The sequence below is a fragment of the Lotus japonicus genome, chromosome 5 (genome assembly GCF_012489685.1).
Source record: "Lotus japonicus ecotype B-129 chromosome 5, LjGifu_v1.2".
Classification (NCBI taxonomy): domain Eukaryota; kingdom Viridiplantae; phylum Streptophyta; class Magnoliopsida; order Fabales; family Fabaceae; genus Lotus; species Lotus japonicus.
The window spans coordinates 52,728,230-52,744,486 of NC_080045.1; the positions used below are offsets into that span (position 1 = coordinate 52,728,230).

The window sequence follows — 16,257 nt, forward strand, 5'->3', positions numbered from 1 at the left end:
AAAGTATCAAGTTCTACCGAAATTTCAACAGAGTTTCCTTTGTATTTTCAGCATCATCATCATCAAAATGATAAATATCTGTCATAACATACATCTAGATATCCAATAACCAGATATTACATCATAATAAAATAACACCCATCATAGGGTTTCAAGAGTACAAACCCAACAAAGTGCTAACATAGTGAGTTTAATAATTACAACTCAAAGTAAGTAAACAACTCTCTATCCCTATGGCTGCATCATACTGGAGTCGACCAAAAAGAACATACTAGCCACCGCACAAGGGAGGCATACCAAAACAAGTGAAGACTCCTGGGTAACTCAGCAAGGCCCAGAAATCCGCTCTACAACTGCTTGTGAATCTAAAAAAAATGAAAGTAATGATGGGGTAAGTCACAAAGACTTAGTGAGGCATTGTAAATGAAGTGCGCGGAAAAGAGAAACACTTAAGGCACGATCATTAAAACCAGATTTTAGGTATACTATATATATACATAAGAAACTTTAAATCAGTATCCTCGTGGACTTTTATATAAACCTCTGAAAGCTCCAAACACTGTCACACAAGCTTTCAATCCAAAAACAGAATAATAAAAATTAGGAAACAACTTCAACCTTCATCATTCAACAACAATCACCTCCATAAACTATATGCATATAGGCCGCATTGTCTCTTCGTTGCGACAAACGGTACGCTACTATAAAGCACAAATTTACATAGGTCACATTATCTCTTCGTTGTGACGAACGGTATTTTACTATGACATACAGTTCATAGGTCGCATTATCTCTTCGTTGCGACGAACGGTACATATGTCACATTATCTCTTCATTGCGACGAACGGTTAACATGCCGCATTATCTCTTCGTTGCGACGAACGGTTGATATGCCGCATTATCTCTTCGTTGCGACGAACGGTTTCCCAAAACATAATTCATCGCATATTTTCCAAACATAAGATTTAATAGAGTATAGTTTTAGATTCAGCTCAAATACAAAAAATATATATATTATGTACTAACATTTCAAATCTCATTAAGCTTCATTTTCCTTCTCATGAGTTTAATTTCTAAACTTTCACATAGTCATCACATCACATTCTTGAATTTTCTAGAATCCTTAAAAAAAACTTAAAGCTTAAATATCAAAACACATAGAGTAAAAAAAAAACATAACAAGTGATCAATAGCCAAAGGTTTGCAACAACAACAACAAAACTGAGTTTAGGCACCAATTAGTTCATGTACTTCAAAACATGGTATAAAACTCATGGACATAAGAAGAGCTTGAACTGAAAATATAGTTTTGTGCTTCTCCCATGAAAATTAAATGTAAAACTTGTCATTTAATAAACTATACACTCACAACTATGAAGAGAAAGCTCAAATCCCTTCCATGCCCTCCGCTGGAACAAGAGAAACGCCACCTTGTGAATCTAAGCATCAATAATGGGTAGCCAAGAGATTAGATAAACCCCCCCCAATTTATGAGACTTAGAGTTCTTGGAGAAATTAATGAAAATAAAACAAACACTTGATTTCCTACTATGCTATGATAATACCCACTACTAATTCATGCCATAAAAACATATTTCTGAATCTTTAGGTTGAAAATTTTACCTCAATGAACTCTAAATAGCACTACCCAAGGGATGAGAAGAGTCTCAAATACCCACTTTCAAAGTTCCAAATACAGTGAATAAAAGCTTGAGTGAAGGGTGAAGAAATGATGAAACGAAAATGGAGAGTGGAATCAAAGAGGGAGGAAGGTGCTGGAATGAGAAATTAAGGAACAGAGGATGGAGTCCCACTTTCTGTTTTCAGCAATAGAGAAGAAATGAATATTTTACCTACATGCTCCTTCCTTCTCAAACAAACCGAGTCTCTCTCTTTCTTTATTTTATTTTATTTTCCTCATTTACTAAAACGGTGCGTTTCAGTAATTCAATAAGATCTCAAAATCTTGGAAGATGGTTGATGTAATCTGACGAGATCTCATGATCTTAGAGCTTTGCTTCTTGACTTTCTTCTTTGCTAATTTGATCTCGGAAGGCCATAACTCAACGAGTGAATCGTATGAGATCTCAAAATCATGCAAGTTGGAGGTTCGTAACTAGATGAGATTCCAGAATCTAGGTCGACTGGGTCAAATACACTCATTTAGACAAGGGAATGGTGGATATATACTCTGTGGCCTGCTCCATTTCTCGAGCGTGATGCTTGGTCGCAGCGTAACACTGTAATGGATTGTTGACCTACATAGCATGTTATGTTAATTGATGATGATTTTGAGATGCAAGGTATACATGTTGGCAAGTTTTTATTTTCTTGTGGAAAATTAGGTTTGGATAAATATATAGTCATTGATATGAAAATTTTAATTTTTTGTGTTTTAATTTAATGAAAGCCAAAACTTTATAGGGAAAAATAAGCTTAATTGATTTAATAATTATCCAGAAACCTTAGGAGAAGGAAAATAAATAAAATATCTTCCCTAAAGGCTGAAAATTTCGTGTTAAATAATAAAAAAAAGAGAAAAAGTTTGATGCACCACGGTGTAAAGTTTTTTTACACCGTCAACCAATCAGATTTCAAGAATGTGAGAAAATCTCTCTTTTTCATTTAATCTCTTTAATTGACATGTCACATTCTTGAAATCTGATTGGTTGACGGTGTAAAAAAACTTTACACCGTCGGTGCATCAAAATTAAACTCATAAAAAAAACTTAATTTCTCACATTAAATCATGATAATGATAATTCGAAAATATCTTTATTATCCTTTCATTTAAGATCAATGGAGGTTGGGTGGTTGGCGTGGCGGGCGGGTAAAAGTAGTGAATTGTGACCATCTTATCCCTCCGCTCCGGTTATGGGCTGTTGTTGCGACGAAGACGACGGCGACATTCTCCGCCACCTCATGAGTTCCCCTTCCTCCGCCCAAACCCCACCACCACCTCCTCCTCCTCCTTCCACCGTGATCTCACCGATGAATTCTCATTTCTCCGCACTATCCTCCACCGACATCCTCCGCCTCATCTTCCAGAAGCTTCCCGTCCCGGATCTCGCCCGTGCCACCTGCGTCTCCCGACTCTGGAACTCCGTCGCCTCCCAGAGGGACATGGTAACCAGAGCTTTCCTCGCCCCCTGGAAATTGAACAACGCCATCGGAGACCCACTCTCCAAAAGCTTCTGGAGAGACAACTCTCTCGCTAAATTCGCCGCCTCTCATCGGGTTGTGCGCGGCGACAGCGTCGCCAGTCTTGCCGTCAAGTACTCCGTTCAGGTAGGGTTTTGACTCTCACCTTAAACAGTGAAATTCTCAATTGAATTGCTGATTTCCTTGATGTTCACTTATTGTTTGAAAATTTAGAAATACCCAGTTTAGTTGAGTTTAGCATGTTTTTACAAATTTGATTCTTGAGTGAATAGTGATGGTTTAGGGTTTGTACCTATTGAATCTAACCTTTTACAACAAGATGCAGTAGCAATGCTTGACTTTGCAGAAAGTTGTGGATAATAGGCTTGATGTGGTTGCAAAACTATGATGTTGTGGCCGTAATTGTGATCAGGCCAGACTTGTTAATAGCGCGCCATAGTGGCGCAATTACGTAGCGCCCTGGGGGTTCACCGTTATTTGCCGCTATTGTCCGCTATTTGCGGCTATAGCGCTCGGAAAGCGTTTTTGGGCTTGCCGCTACGCTACGCTATCCGCCATTAACAACCCTGGATCAGGCACATGGATTTAAAATCTTGGTTTACAAATGAAATTGTTAAAATATACTTATTTGATATGATTTCACATTTTCCTCTCCAAGCTTTCATTTTAAAGAAGTTAATTACTCTTTTGATGTGATTTTGCGGCTATCTTTTCCTTTTTCTGTTCATGGTTTTTTCAATTTGATGAACTGTGTGGAACTTTGGATAATGTTTTCGTGTTTTGGGCAGGTGATGGACATAAAGCGCCTGAACAACATGATGAGTGACCATGGGATATACTCAAGGGAGAGGTTGTTGATTCCTATCAGCAATCCTGATATTCTTGTTAACAGGACATGCTTTATTGAGCTGGATGTTTTTGCTAAACGTGAAGTAGCGGTGTTGTACCCCAATGATGAACCGGACAGAAAGAGGACTACCTATGTTGCAAACAGGATATCCTCAGAAGAAAGCAACAAAAAGGTGCTTCATTCCTTGAAGAGGAGCATGCAAGTTGACAGTGAAACTGCTCAATACTACTGGTCTGTTTCAAATGGCGATCCCCGAGCTGCCCTTGCTGAATTCTCAGCAGATCTTCAGTGGGATAGGCAAGTTGGGCATTCCTAGTCTCTGGAACGGTTCAAGTCTAGTTTGGAATAATTAGGAGGTTTGGTGGCTGGCAATGGAAAGTGGATGATAAATAATTAAGAGGTTGGGTGGCAGGCAAATGTTTGCTTAGATAGGTTACCTCTCAATACATTTTCATATGATTGAATACTGCTCGACTATCATGTTTGCTCTTCTCCATGGGAGAAATGAGACCATAGTAAGTCACTTCTTGCCCTGTGATCGATTTCTTTCAGCTACTCATATGATGTGTGTACGAATTTGGGTGACTTGTATTTTATTTGTAGTAATTACTATACATATAAAAGAAGATGTACTTAACAAAAACAAATTGTTGTATTATTTTTCAAATTGTAATTGAAGTTGCTGCCTGCTAGGCATCTTGTGCTTAGTAAGATTATGCAGAAATGTGTTCACCACTAAGGATGAGAATTCATGCCAAGAATAAAGTGGTAAAAACAAGGATGGTAGTATACATTATCACATCTTTTGCTGTGTTGGTTTTGGTTCTTTTTTTACCCCCATGTGTTATCTAAAATGGTAGCTGAAAAGCATGAGATTTGGGTAGAATTTGAGCTTTTGAGAGGCTTAATAAGTAAGATTATCCAGTAACTTCATAGATAAGGATGTCTGGCGAATCAGAATCTATCTGTGAAACGAATATTTGTTATTCTATTTTCATCTTGTCTTTTTTGGAATAGGAAGAATGACTTGCTTTTTATAAGTACTACCGCTTTTGATGTCATTCTCGAGTACCTTTAAATTGATATTGGTCCAATAGCTAAAAGATGGTTTGATTGATTTCAAGTCTCAAGACAAAGCCACATACCGTTCTAAAGTTGGGAGAAGAACAATTCATGCCATTGATTTGCACTTTTTAACAGTTGAGGATAAAGGAGTACAATACTTCTCAGTTTTGGACTTTAGGTTTGTTGAAGAGCATGATGAAATATGATACATCATACATGACTACAAACCTTATTAAGTTACAAGTAGTATAATGGACATTATCTTGGTGGTGTAAGAAGAAAGCCTTAATTAAAAAGTTGCAAAAAAAATGTTTGTTCCCACTTCAACTACACTTAAAGCATCTCCAATGCAAGGTTCTTAGTTCTTATTTTTGAGTTAAGAACTAAGAACTGAATTTTTAACCATTGGAGGTGTTGGCATGAAGTTCTGTATATAAGAAGTTTTACTTTTTGAGTTCTTAGCATAAAAAATTATTTTTTTCTCTTATCTAAATTACTTTATTACTTTATGAAAATAAAAAGTATAAATAATGTGGTTGGTGGGACCAAATAAATAGTGGTAAGAATTAAGAACTAAGAACTCATGGTTGAAGCAAAATTGCTTGAGAGTTGCTTAAGCACATATGGCAATATGGGCCCACATGAATAGTGCTAAGAACTAAGAATTAAAAACTAGCATTGGAGATGCTCTTACACCACCAATTAGAGAAAGAAAGAAATGATAGAGATAATAGATGATGTGATACGGAAAAATGAGAGAAATAGGTGGAGAAAATGAGTGGAAATGGAATTGAAGAGAAATAGAGATGTGAAAAAAGTTGAGGCCAGTGTCAATGGACTAAGATAGAAAGGGGCACCCTGCTTCCATGTTAGTTCTAGTTGAGTAGACTACTTGTTGGAGCACTATGGTCACGAGGAATGAAAGATGAGAGATGACTAGTTGTTGATGGCAGAAATAAACCAATCACTTTCGTTAGGCTGACAATCGGCCGTGAGATATAGAAGATATTAAATAAGGTATGTTAAGTTTATTTATGTTTTAACGTCCAGAAATATACTTAGAGTTTAATTTTGATGCACCGACGGTGTAAAGTTTTTTTATATCGTCAACCAATCAGATTTCAAGGATGTGACATGTCAATTAAAGAAATTAAATGAAAAGAGAGATTTTCTTACATCCTTGAAATCTGATTGGTTGACAGTGTAAAAAAACTTTACACCATTGGTGCATCAAACTTTTTCTCATATACTTAACTGCTCCATAATTAATGTTATATGGTTTTTGGTCTTTATAATAGCATTGTACATCATTCTAGTACGGTGAAAATAATAAATTTCTCTTCTCTTTTCACCATATATGATATATATACCAATCTAGTGCTGGGAGAATAAGGTAAAAAAATGTAAACAAACAAAACACTCTCTTCTTGTTACAGTTGAGTTGAATTCTAATGAAAAGTTCAGCCAGCTACCATTTTGTACAGAGACTGAGAGACAGCAAAGGAAATGTGGTAGAAAGTAGTGCCTCCACAAGATAAATAAAACTTTGATTTGCCCAGCGTTAAGAAAAGTTAAGAATTTAATTCCACGAATTTCCCACTAGATCATAAAGAACATTGGCTAAAGAGCGTGGAACAATAAAGTGCGAAGACCACTGTCATACATAGTAAAATAAAAAGTTTCACATGAGAATATTGTAAAAAGGAATGCAGGGGTGGGGACATCGTAAAGTGCCGACATCAATCCGTAAAATAGAGGTATGGAAAACTAAGGATTAAAGAAAAGAGCTCATTGAAAAACAGTAGTGATACTTAGACATAAAAATAGTGTAAACATTCAACATATATCACATGAGTTAATTCTTTTTCTCTTTATTCTATCACATATCACATAGTTAATTCTTTTTCTTCTCTTTCTTTCTTACTCTTACTCATGTGTCCATTGGGTACGTGTTTGATCAATACAAATAATTTTCCCTGAAAAAAAATAGTATCACACATGGGAATATCGTAAAGAGCCATGCCTGGAATATTGCGAAGTGCCAAGATCAAGATAAGAAATAGAAATAGAGGTACCAAAAACAAAATATTGAAGAGTTCCGATAAAAGTTGTCCAAATCTTCATGTTCCCTTTGAAAAGCGGTAAATTGAAGAGTGAATGAATAATCTTCTATGATATATTATATAGTACTTTTTACTATGATTTTTCTTAATGATTGTAAATTCTTTAAGGTGGAATTTTATGTTTATTTTTTTCTTTATTATTGTGTCTAAATGATAGTTCAAGTGATAAGAGTCATGTGACATGTGAGTTGGATGATGAGGTCAAGAGATCAATTCTTAAAGATAGACACAGTATTTCAATTTATATTGTCAATTATTTATTTGAGAAAATCTAAATCTCTTTTTTACTAGTAGATGGAATTTGTAACCCACTCTAAGAAAATATGTTGTAAAATTGCTATAATTTAAATAGTTTAGATGTTCCAATAATATTTGACATGATTCTTAAAAAATCTCAGCTCATAACACGTTAAAATATAAATAGATTACCACCTATAATTAGAATAACTTTATATCATATTTACTTGGTTGATCAGATAAATTATGTTTGTAAAAGGATATGCACCGTGTAAATAGATATTACATAGTCATTCAATTGAATTTTGTCATATCGTAAAATATATCTTTATTTTAATTAAAATTAAAATAAAAGTTATCATCCTCCTATGTGGCATGTTATAATTGACAATGCATATCCATTAAACTCAAATGCGATTGCATCTTCACATAGGAGTAGGAAAATAGATTGGTCAAACTAAAAAAAGAAAACTTATCCTAGAAGAGTCGACAATAGAATTTAATGTAGAAACAGAGGGTCGGTGAATTAGTGTCTATAAAAGGCACAGAACACACTGTTGCTTCTTCACACAATTAATTCACATCATCATCACTCACTCTAACAACCTTAAGTTCCTCTACTGTTTCTGCTACTACCTGTGAGTTTTGAGAAGTCTTCATCAATCAGATTCTTCAAAATGTTTCAGAACATGGTGAGCGCCTTCACCGGCGGAGATGGCAACAAGCGGCGGCAAGTGAAAGGGACGGTGGTGCTGATGAAGAAGAATGTGCTGGACTTCAATGATTTCAGTGCTTCACTTCTTGATCGTCTTCATGAGTTTCTGGGTAAACGTGTTTCTCTTCAGCTCATAAGTGCTGTCAACGCTGACCCTGCAGGTTCTCTCCTTCCTTCTCCTCTGTGTGCCTCTGATTTAGTCTACTCTGCTTTCAGTGCTTTGCATTACACTCTGTTTTCTTTATGTCCAAGAAAAAAGAAGAAGAAGAGTGTGTTTATTCTCTTCTTATTTTTCAAAATTTTTAAAATTATTTTTAGAAGAAATTAATTATTTTTACAATGAAATTATGTTTTTTTTTATACATGGAGGGCCGAAGCCCGAATGAAATTATGTCAATAAAAAGAAGGGAAAACAAATTTGAAGTTTGAATAATATGTTCTATAAAGTTAAGAAATATGTCTTAAAAATAAAAAATTAAAATAGGAATCCTGCTTTTGTTTCAGTGTCCTTGTACCTGAATGTTATTAGCTAGTTTTTCTGTATTGGTGTTAATTTTTCTCATGTAATAAAAAAATCTTTGATGTTTTGACTTTAAAAATTAGAAATAATAACATTTTTTTAAAATATCTCATATTAAACGATTTTTTCTTTTTTATAAAGAAAACTTGAAAAAAGTTTTAGAAGACACAAGAGTTTTAATATATCTCATCATCTCTATATATACTCAACCACATCTGATTTTGTATTTGTTTCTTCTAATTACATTATAATATATGTCACATATATTTTTTTCTTTCTCATTTCTTTTATTCTCTTTCTAATATGTGTCTCTAGTGTCTAAGGATCTTTATTTCTAAATGTAACAAAAAAAAAAAAGTGTTAAGAATCATTTTCCTGTTAGTTTTTCTTTACTAGATTTGTAAATACTCCAATTTCAACACCATATATAGATTTGTTTGTACATTTGAAAGATGTGGATATAAACACATTTAAACCATGATTTTGAAATTTTGAAGTAAAATCCTAGCACGCACGCAAACTATATTCAGGAATGAGTTTTGAGATCTGGTTATGTGGCGAATGATCAAAATAATATATTTTTTAAGAATTTTTTCTCTTTCTTCTAATTTCCAAGTCAGATTTCGATTGTGTATCGATTTCAACATTAAATGTTTTCTCGTACTGTGAAAAAATAATAAGTTATAAAAATTACAACCGACAACATGGTTTGTTTGTTGTATTTGTTTTTTAGGGATTGAAGGCGATCCAAATCTCATTTATATATTTGATTCCTGGAAGACTCAGAAGTCAATGGCTTCATAAAACAAGTTGTCATATGAACTAATACGATAAATACATGGGATACCACATAAATTGTGGAGTCACATCCCTTCTTTTCACACCCCAGAAGATTCAGAAACCATAGCGTAGCGTACTGATAGTACACATAAAAAAAACAGTAAAAAATTTGGGTATTGTTTTAGTACACATAATATATAATAATATATAATGTATAATATATAATATATGTTATGCCTAAAATGTAATTTAGTGTTGTTTTAGTCTCTTTTAATTTTTTTTTAATTCTTAGTGTATTTTTAGTTTCTCATTAAGGATTAAAAATACATGACTTTTGTACCTTTAAAATTTATAAATAAACTAAAATTTGTGGACTTGGCTGTCAATTTTTTTCTTGTCGATGTCACCACCCAATCGGAAAATGATTGTTTGTTTCTTCCAAAAAATATTTATTTCGTTATTCAAACTCATTTCTCATTCTTATGAGGTCTAATTTACTTAAAACTAAACCAACACTTTGTTGATAAGTCAATTTTACCATCTTAAAATAGATTACATTTTTCTTTATAAAGAAAGATTACATTTATGTATGAGGTACTGCAAAGAATGGTTGTCCCTTTTCAATCGAATACAAAACCAGGCTTATCAGCAAGACCAAAAGAAAAAGAAAATAGGAAATAGACAGTGAAGTAGTACCAAAATGCCTGTTGATTATGATTTGTGATAAGGGTCAATAGTCAAGACCCGTGCTCAGGATGACTTCTAACAAAAAGTCAAAAGATTATAACTCTTTTTATATTGCGTAGTCGCAAAGATCTCTATTTAAACTAGAATAATTTCATGTTAGTTATCCATGTTTTTGATGTATTAATTTCCTAGATTAAGCACCCTGATTGGAATTTCCTATAATGTTAAACTAAATAAAAACGGCTTAAATATTACTACTACTCTATACCAAAAACAAAAAATACTGCTTGGTGAAAAAACTTCAACTAATTGATACTATCACACTATCATAATTTCATAACACTAACAAACTTTAGTTGTTATTTGTCAACATTTGCAGGGAATGGATTGAAGGGGAAACTTGGGAAACCTGCTTATCTAGAAGACTGGATCACCACAATCACACCTTTGACTGTTGGAGAATCAGCATTCAAGGTCACATTTGATTGGGATGATGAGGAGATAGGAACACCAGGAGCATTTTTAATAAGGAATCATCATCACAGTGAGTTCTACCTCAAAAGTCTCACACTTGAAGATGTGCCAGGTCAAGGTGTCATTCGTTTTATCTGCAACTCTTGGGTATACCCTGCAGATAAATATGAAAAAGATCGCATTTTCTTCTCCAACAAGGTATAACTATAAAGAACAGTTGGCAGGCATGTACTTTAATTGCATGTTTGGAAATCATTTCACAATTGATTCTCTAAAAAGCAAAATCAATTCAAGCGAGAAACTTAAGTGAGTAACTTTTATTTGTCAAATGGGTTGGCGTAGTGGTTCAATTCTCAACTCTTGTGAATGGAAAAAAACACATTGATTAGCCTCATACTGTTTAGTGTGGCAAGAGATTAGTCTCGACTATCGATAGTGGGATACCTTGATTAACAAGAGAGAAAAAAGTTTTGTATGTCAGAGTTAATTTTGAGGAAAAATAAGCTGATACAAACATGCTATAAGTAATATTAATTAAAAACTATGTGCTACAGGTAACATGTTACATGTTTTCCATTTATTGCAGACATACCTTCCTGGTGAAACACCAGGGCCACTACTTAAGTACAGAGAAGAAGAATTGGAGACTTTAAGAGGAGATGGAAAAGGCCAGCTTCAAGAGTGGGACAGGGTCTATGACTATGCATTCTACAATGATTTGGGAAGTCCAGATAAGGGTCCACAACATGCTCGTCCTGTTCTTGGAGGGTCTAGCAAATACCCCTACCCTCGCAGGGGAAGAACTGGGAGACCACCTACAAAATCAGGTCAGGCTTTTAGATTTGTTGTTTTGCCTATTTTGTCTGTGTTTCGACTTTCGATCAACGTTAGTCTGTGTTTCGATCAACGTTAGCAGAATGGGTTCGCAACAGAATTGATTCTACTGAAATTGTGTATGGTAAATGTAAACGTCAGTTAAAATGATGTAATTTATGTTTTGGTATTTTTATGAAAAAAAATGGTTTGTATCGGACAATGTTATGAAACTCGGTTGTAAAATTTGAGAATTGATTATGTTTATCGCATAAGCAAGCAACTATTTGCTACACATTTATTAATTTATTTTGTTGTTATGTTGGCAGATCCTAATTCTGAGAGCAGGCTGAATCTCGCATTGAGCTTAGACATCTATGTTCCAAGGGATGAAAGATTCGGTCACTTGAAACTGGCAGATTTTCTTGCTTATGCACTAAAATCCATAGTTCAAGTTCTCAAACCTGAGCTGGAGTCTCTATCTGATAGCACCCCCAATGAGTTTGACAGCTTTGAAGATGTACTCAAACTATATGAAGGTGGGATTGAGGTGCCTGAGGGTCTACTTAGGGATGTTAGGGATAACATTCCTGGGGAGATGCTCAAGGAAATTTTCCGAACCGATGGGGAAAGGTTCCTCAAATTTCCCATGCCTCAAGTGATTGCAGGTATTCTAGACATGGAAATGGGTAGCTGAACATATTATTTTACATGCATCGACATTGAAAATCATACATTCTATGAACCTTTCATATTTAATAGTAATGTTATTAATGATTTGAATTTCGGATCAGTGGATAAATCTGCATGGATAACAGATGAAGAATTTACAAGGGAGATGTTGGCTGGTATAAACCCTGTCATAATAAGTAGCCTCCAGGTAAATCTAAGTGCACGCTTGGATACACAGTAAAAAATCACAATGAAGCTAAAATCACAGTGGACAGAAGCAACTTCCCTTAGCTTTTGCGACTGTTCATCTTGGTTTTGGCCTCACCGACTAAGTGTTTTTAATTAATAATTAAAAATTTGATTAATCTAATAAATAGGACCTCCAATATGATTGTTGCTTTTGATTAAACTAATGAAAAACTTTCCATGATTTCTTTGTCCTCACCATCACCCCAAATACCTGCAGGAGTTCCCACCAGCTAGCAAGCTAGATCATAAAGTCTATGGTGATCATGGCAGTAAAATAGCCAAAGAAGACATCGAAAATAACTTAGATGGGCTCACTGTAGATGAGGTAATTTTCAAGATTGATACGGCGTTGTGTTATCACAACAATTTTTTGTGAAAGCTCTGTGGTCAGATTCATATTTTTTCTTCTACTTAATGGTAATATGCATGCTATTTTTTTATGTATTTGGTTGAATAGGCAATTAGAGAGAAGAAGTTGTTCATATTAGATCACCATGATACAGTGATGCCATACTTGAGGAGGATAAACTCCACTTCTACAAAGACATATGCTAGCAGGACAGTTATGTTCTTGCAAAACAATGGGACTTTAAAGCCGCTAGCCATTGAGTTGAGTTTGCCACATCCTGAGGGAGATCAACATGGTGCCATTAGTAAAGTTTGTGTGCCTGCAGAACAAGGTGTTGAAAATTCCATCTGGCAACTAGCCAAAGCTTATGTAGCGGTAGTCGACTCGGGCTATCATCAACTTATCAGCCACTGGTATAGCTCTACGAGAGAAACAAAATAGAATCTTAATCTATAACTGTGATTAGCTTTTGATATATCACATTTGTTACAGGTTGCATACTCATGCAGTAATTGAGCCATTCATTATAGCTTCAAATAGGCAGCTCAGTGTGCTTCACCCTATTCATAAGCTATTGCATCCTCACTTTCGTGACACCATGAACATAAATGGACTTGCGCGACAGATCTTAATCAATGCAGGTGGTGCTCTAGAGTCAACAGTCTGTCCAAATAAGTATTCTATGGAGTTTTCTTCATTCCATTATAAGGATTGGGTTTTCCCTGAGCAAGCACTGCCTGAAGATCTTGTTAAGAGGTAAACATTTAAGCAAAAGACATTACTAACTATACTATAATATGGTTTTTATTGTTTTAATTTTCTGAATATGGTTGATTTTAATAGAACAACCAGAATAATTTGGATGATATCATGATTAAAATAGAAATGAGAGGAATTTTGTTGTTAATCAATTGCTGCATCTTTGATTCTTTCAGAGGAATGGCTGTTGAGGACTCAACTTCGCCATATGGCCTTCGGTTATTAATTGAGGATTATCCCTACGCGGTTGATGGATTGGAGATTTGGTTTGCCATCAAGACATGGGTACAAGACTTTTGTTCCTTTTACTACAAGGATGATGACTCTGTAAAGAAAGACTCAGAACTCCAATCTTGGTGGAAGGAAATAAAGGAAGTAGGACATGGTGACAAGAAAGATGAGCCTTGGTGGCCAAAGATGCAGTCACGCGAAGAGTTGATTGAAACGTGCACTATTATCATATGGATTGCTTCAGCTCTCCATGCTGCAATAAACTTTGGACAGTATCCATTTGGAGGCTACCCGCCAAATCGTCCATCGATAAGCCGGAGATTCATCCCAGAAATAGGAACTCCTGAGTACAATGAACTGGTGGAAAATCCTGAGAAGGCTTTTCTGAAAACAGTTACTTCACAGTTTCAGGCTGTTCTTGGCATTTCACTTGTGGAAATCTTGTCCAGACATTCTACTGATGAGGTCTACCTTGGGCAGAGAGACACCCAACATTGGACATCTGATGCTGAGGCATTGGAAGCCTTTGAAAAGTTTGGAAGTAAACTTGCTGGTATTGAGGAAAGGATCTTGAAAAGGAATAATGATGAGAAACTCAGGAACAGGTTTGGTCCAGTTAAGATGCCATACACATTGCTTTATCCTACAAGTGAAGGTGGAATAACTGGCATGGGGATTCCTAACAGTGTCTCAATTTAAAAGGGCTGTAGGGTCATGTCTTTAGTTTCTATTAATAATAGTCTAATAGTTTGAATTAGCTTCTCTATTCTTGATAATCAATTATGATACTCAAAAACTATTCACATACTCCATAATTGATTTGGTTATAGAATTAATTGCAGAAGTATTTCCAAATACGCATTATGAGAACTTGTTTAGATTGAATTGTCCACTTTATTTTTGTTTTTGTTGTATTATTTTGTTTTTATCTATTCAAGGTTGGCTCCATAACAGAGGTAGGTCGAAGTTTAGCCTCTTTCGAGCATTTTTTTTGAAAGAGTGCATTTCAATCCTTATTTACTTTGTTTTGGTAAAAAAATATATAATCTTTTTTTCTTCCTATAAACAGAAAGTAATACTAGTATAATTTTCTTAATTTCTTATCTTTACTACCGTCTAAAATCTAGGTGATATTTCAAAAGGTTTTGATTCACTCACGTACTGTTATATTTTCAATCACTTTCTCTTTCTATCACATCATTAATTATATCTTTTATCGGAATAAAATTAGGTGTAACCCTCTATCCCAAAAGTTATGCATAGGCAACATAGCTCTAGTACGAAAATTACCTCCAACAACCAAAAATATCAGCAACATTGTTTGCCACTTCTACAAATAAGGGAAAAAGTAACCAAGTCAAAACTGAAATAAAATTACGACAATCCTAAACACTCGTTGCAGTTAAATAAGAGTCGCCTAGAGAATGCTTCTTCCGCCATGGGCAAAGCTGAAGACAATTCGTTTGAAGTAAATAGAACCTGGCCCTAACTCATTTGTCAAAGATATACTCAACAAAACCTCTGCTAAAATCGGAGATATACCTAGGAGGGATATGTTGTCGTCACCACCAAAACCTCTCCAAATCGATCCCGAGCCACCATATCCTAGCCTGCAACATTACCCTCGTGGACTGAAACATCAAAATAAAATTTGATCAACCAACCTCAATCCTTCTCCATCTCACTAAAATGTGGATGTTTCTAATTCAAACATAAAAGAATCTTCAACCTATAATGTTATTAATGATTTTTTAATTTTTTTTCAAAGAAAAAAGTAATTGTCAAATTGAGAGACTTTTTAAAAAATGTAGCCTTTAGTGTTCTCTTGGGAGGGCATTTTTTGGAGGGAAAGAAATGAGATGAGATATTTTTTTACTTTTTGACTAAACAGAATGCAATTTAATACGTTTTAAAATAAAATTTAGGGCATTACTCTAAAACCCTTAAAAAATGAAAGGGTCCAATATCATTCAGTTCATTATTATAAAGGACTGAGTTGCAAAATTAAAAAAATTGTTATTAAAGAAATCATGACAAAATAAAGTAAAAGGTATGAAACTCATTTATTTTGAGTAAGTACCAAAGAAATTACCTAAAAATTTATGATATGATAATTTTATCTGTTTATTATAAAAATATACTACTATTCTTCTAATTTTTTTTTCAAAATATAACTCCCTCCTTTTCCATTCAAAACCCCCTTTCCCAAGGAACCTATAATTAATGGACAAGTAATAATTTATTAGATAGTACGAAAAAATATTTTTTTGCATTAAACACACATTGGATTCTAAATTTTTAATTCAAAAGTGCAATAAAAAACACTTTGAAAACAAAAACCAAAGATAGAAGAAAATTGAAGTTGCAACTTGCGGATTTCACCGGGGGTCATATTTACAAATACCTAAAATCTAGGGGCACAATTTGCAAGATTCGTTCCCAAAATTTCAAACATAATCCTCTGCACCTGAAGGTTGAAATCCTGAATCAAGCGCGAAACCTGGACCATAGATAAGATCAACCTATTGACGTGTACGGTAGATGACGTGACAATACAAATCTGTATTCTCC

The 16,257-nt window shown here is 34.6% G+C and overlaps 2 protein-coding genes across 2 annotated transcripts; both read left to right on the forward strand.

The window, feature by feature from the left end:
• Positions 1-2,788: 2,788 nt before the first annotated feature.
• Positions 2,789-4,719, forward strand: LOC130718633 (F-box protein At1g55000). The gene is made up of 2 exons (XM_057569250.1): positions 2,789-3,288; positions 3,951-4,719. Exons 1-2 carry the CDS (start codon positions 2,875-2,877, stop codon positions 4,326-4,328), a joined length of 792 nt encoding a protein of 263 aa, XP_057425233.1. The 5' UTR covers positions 2,789-2,874; the 3' UTR covers positions 4,329-4,719.
• A 3,268-nt stretch (positions 4,720-7,987) lies between these two features.
• On the forward strand, positions 7,988-14,571 carry LOC130717778 (probable linoleate 9S-lipoxygenase 5). The gene is made up of 9 exons (XM_057568141.1): positions 7,988-8,313; positions 10,519-10,811; positions 11,200-11,440; positions 11,756-12,094; positions 12,221-12,306; positions 12,565-12,672; positions 12,805-13,109; positions 13,189-13,452; positions 13,632-14,571. The coding sequence occupies exons 1-9, from the start codon at positions 8,115-8,117 to the stop codon at positions 14,383-14,385; spliced, it is 2,589 nt and encodes an 862-aa protein (XP_057424124.1). The 5' UTR covers positions 7,988-8,114; the 3' UTR covers positions 14,386-14,571.
• Positions 14,572-16,257: the final 1,686 nt, after the last annotated feature.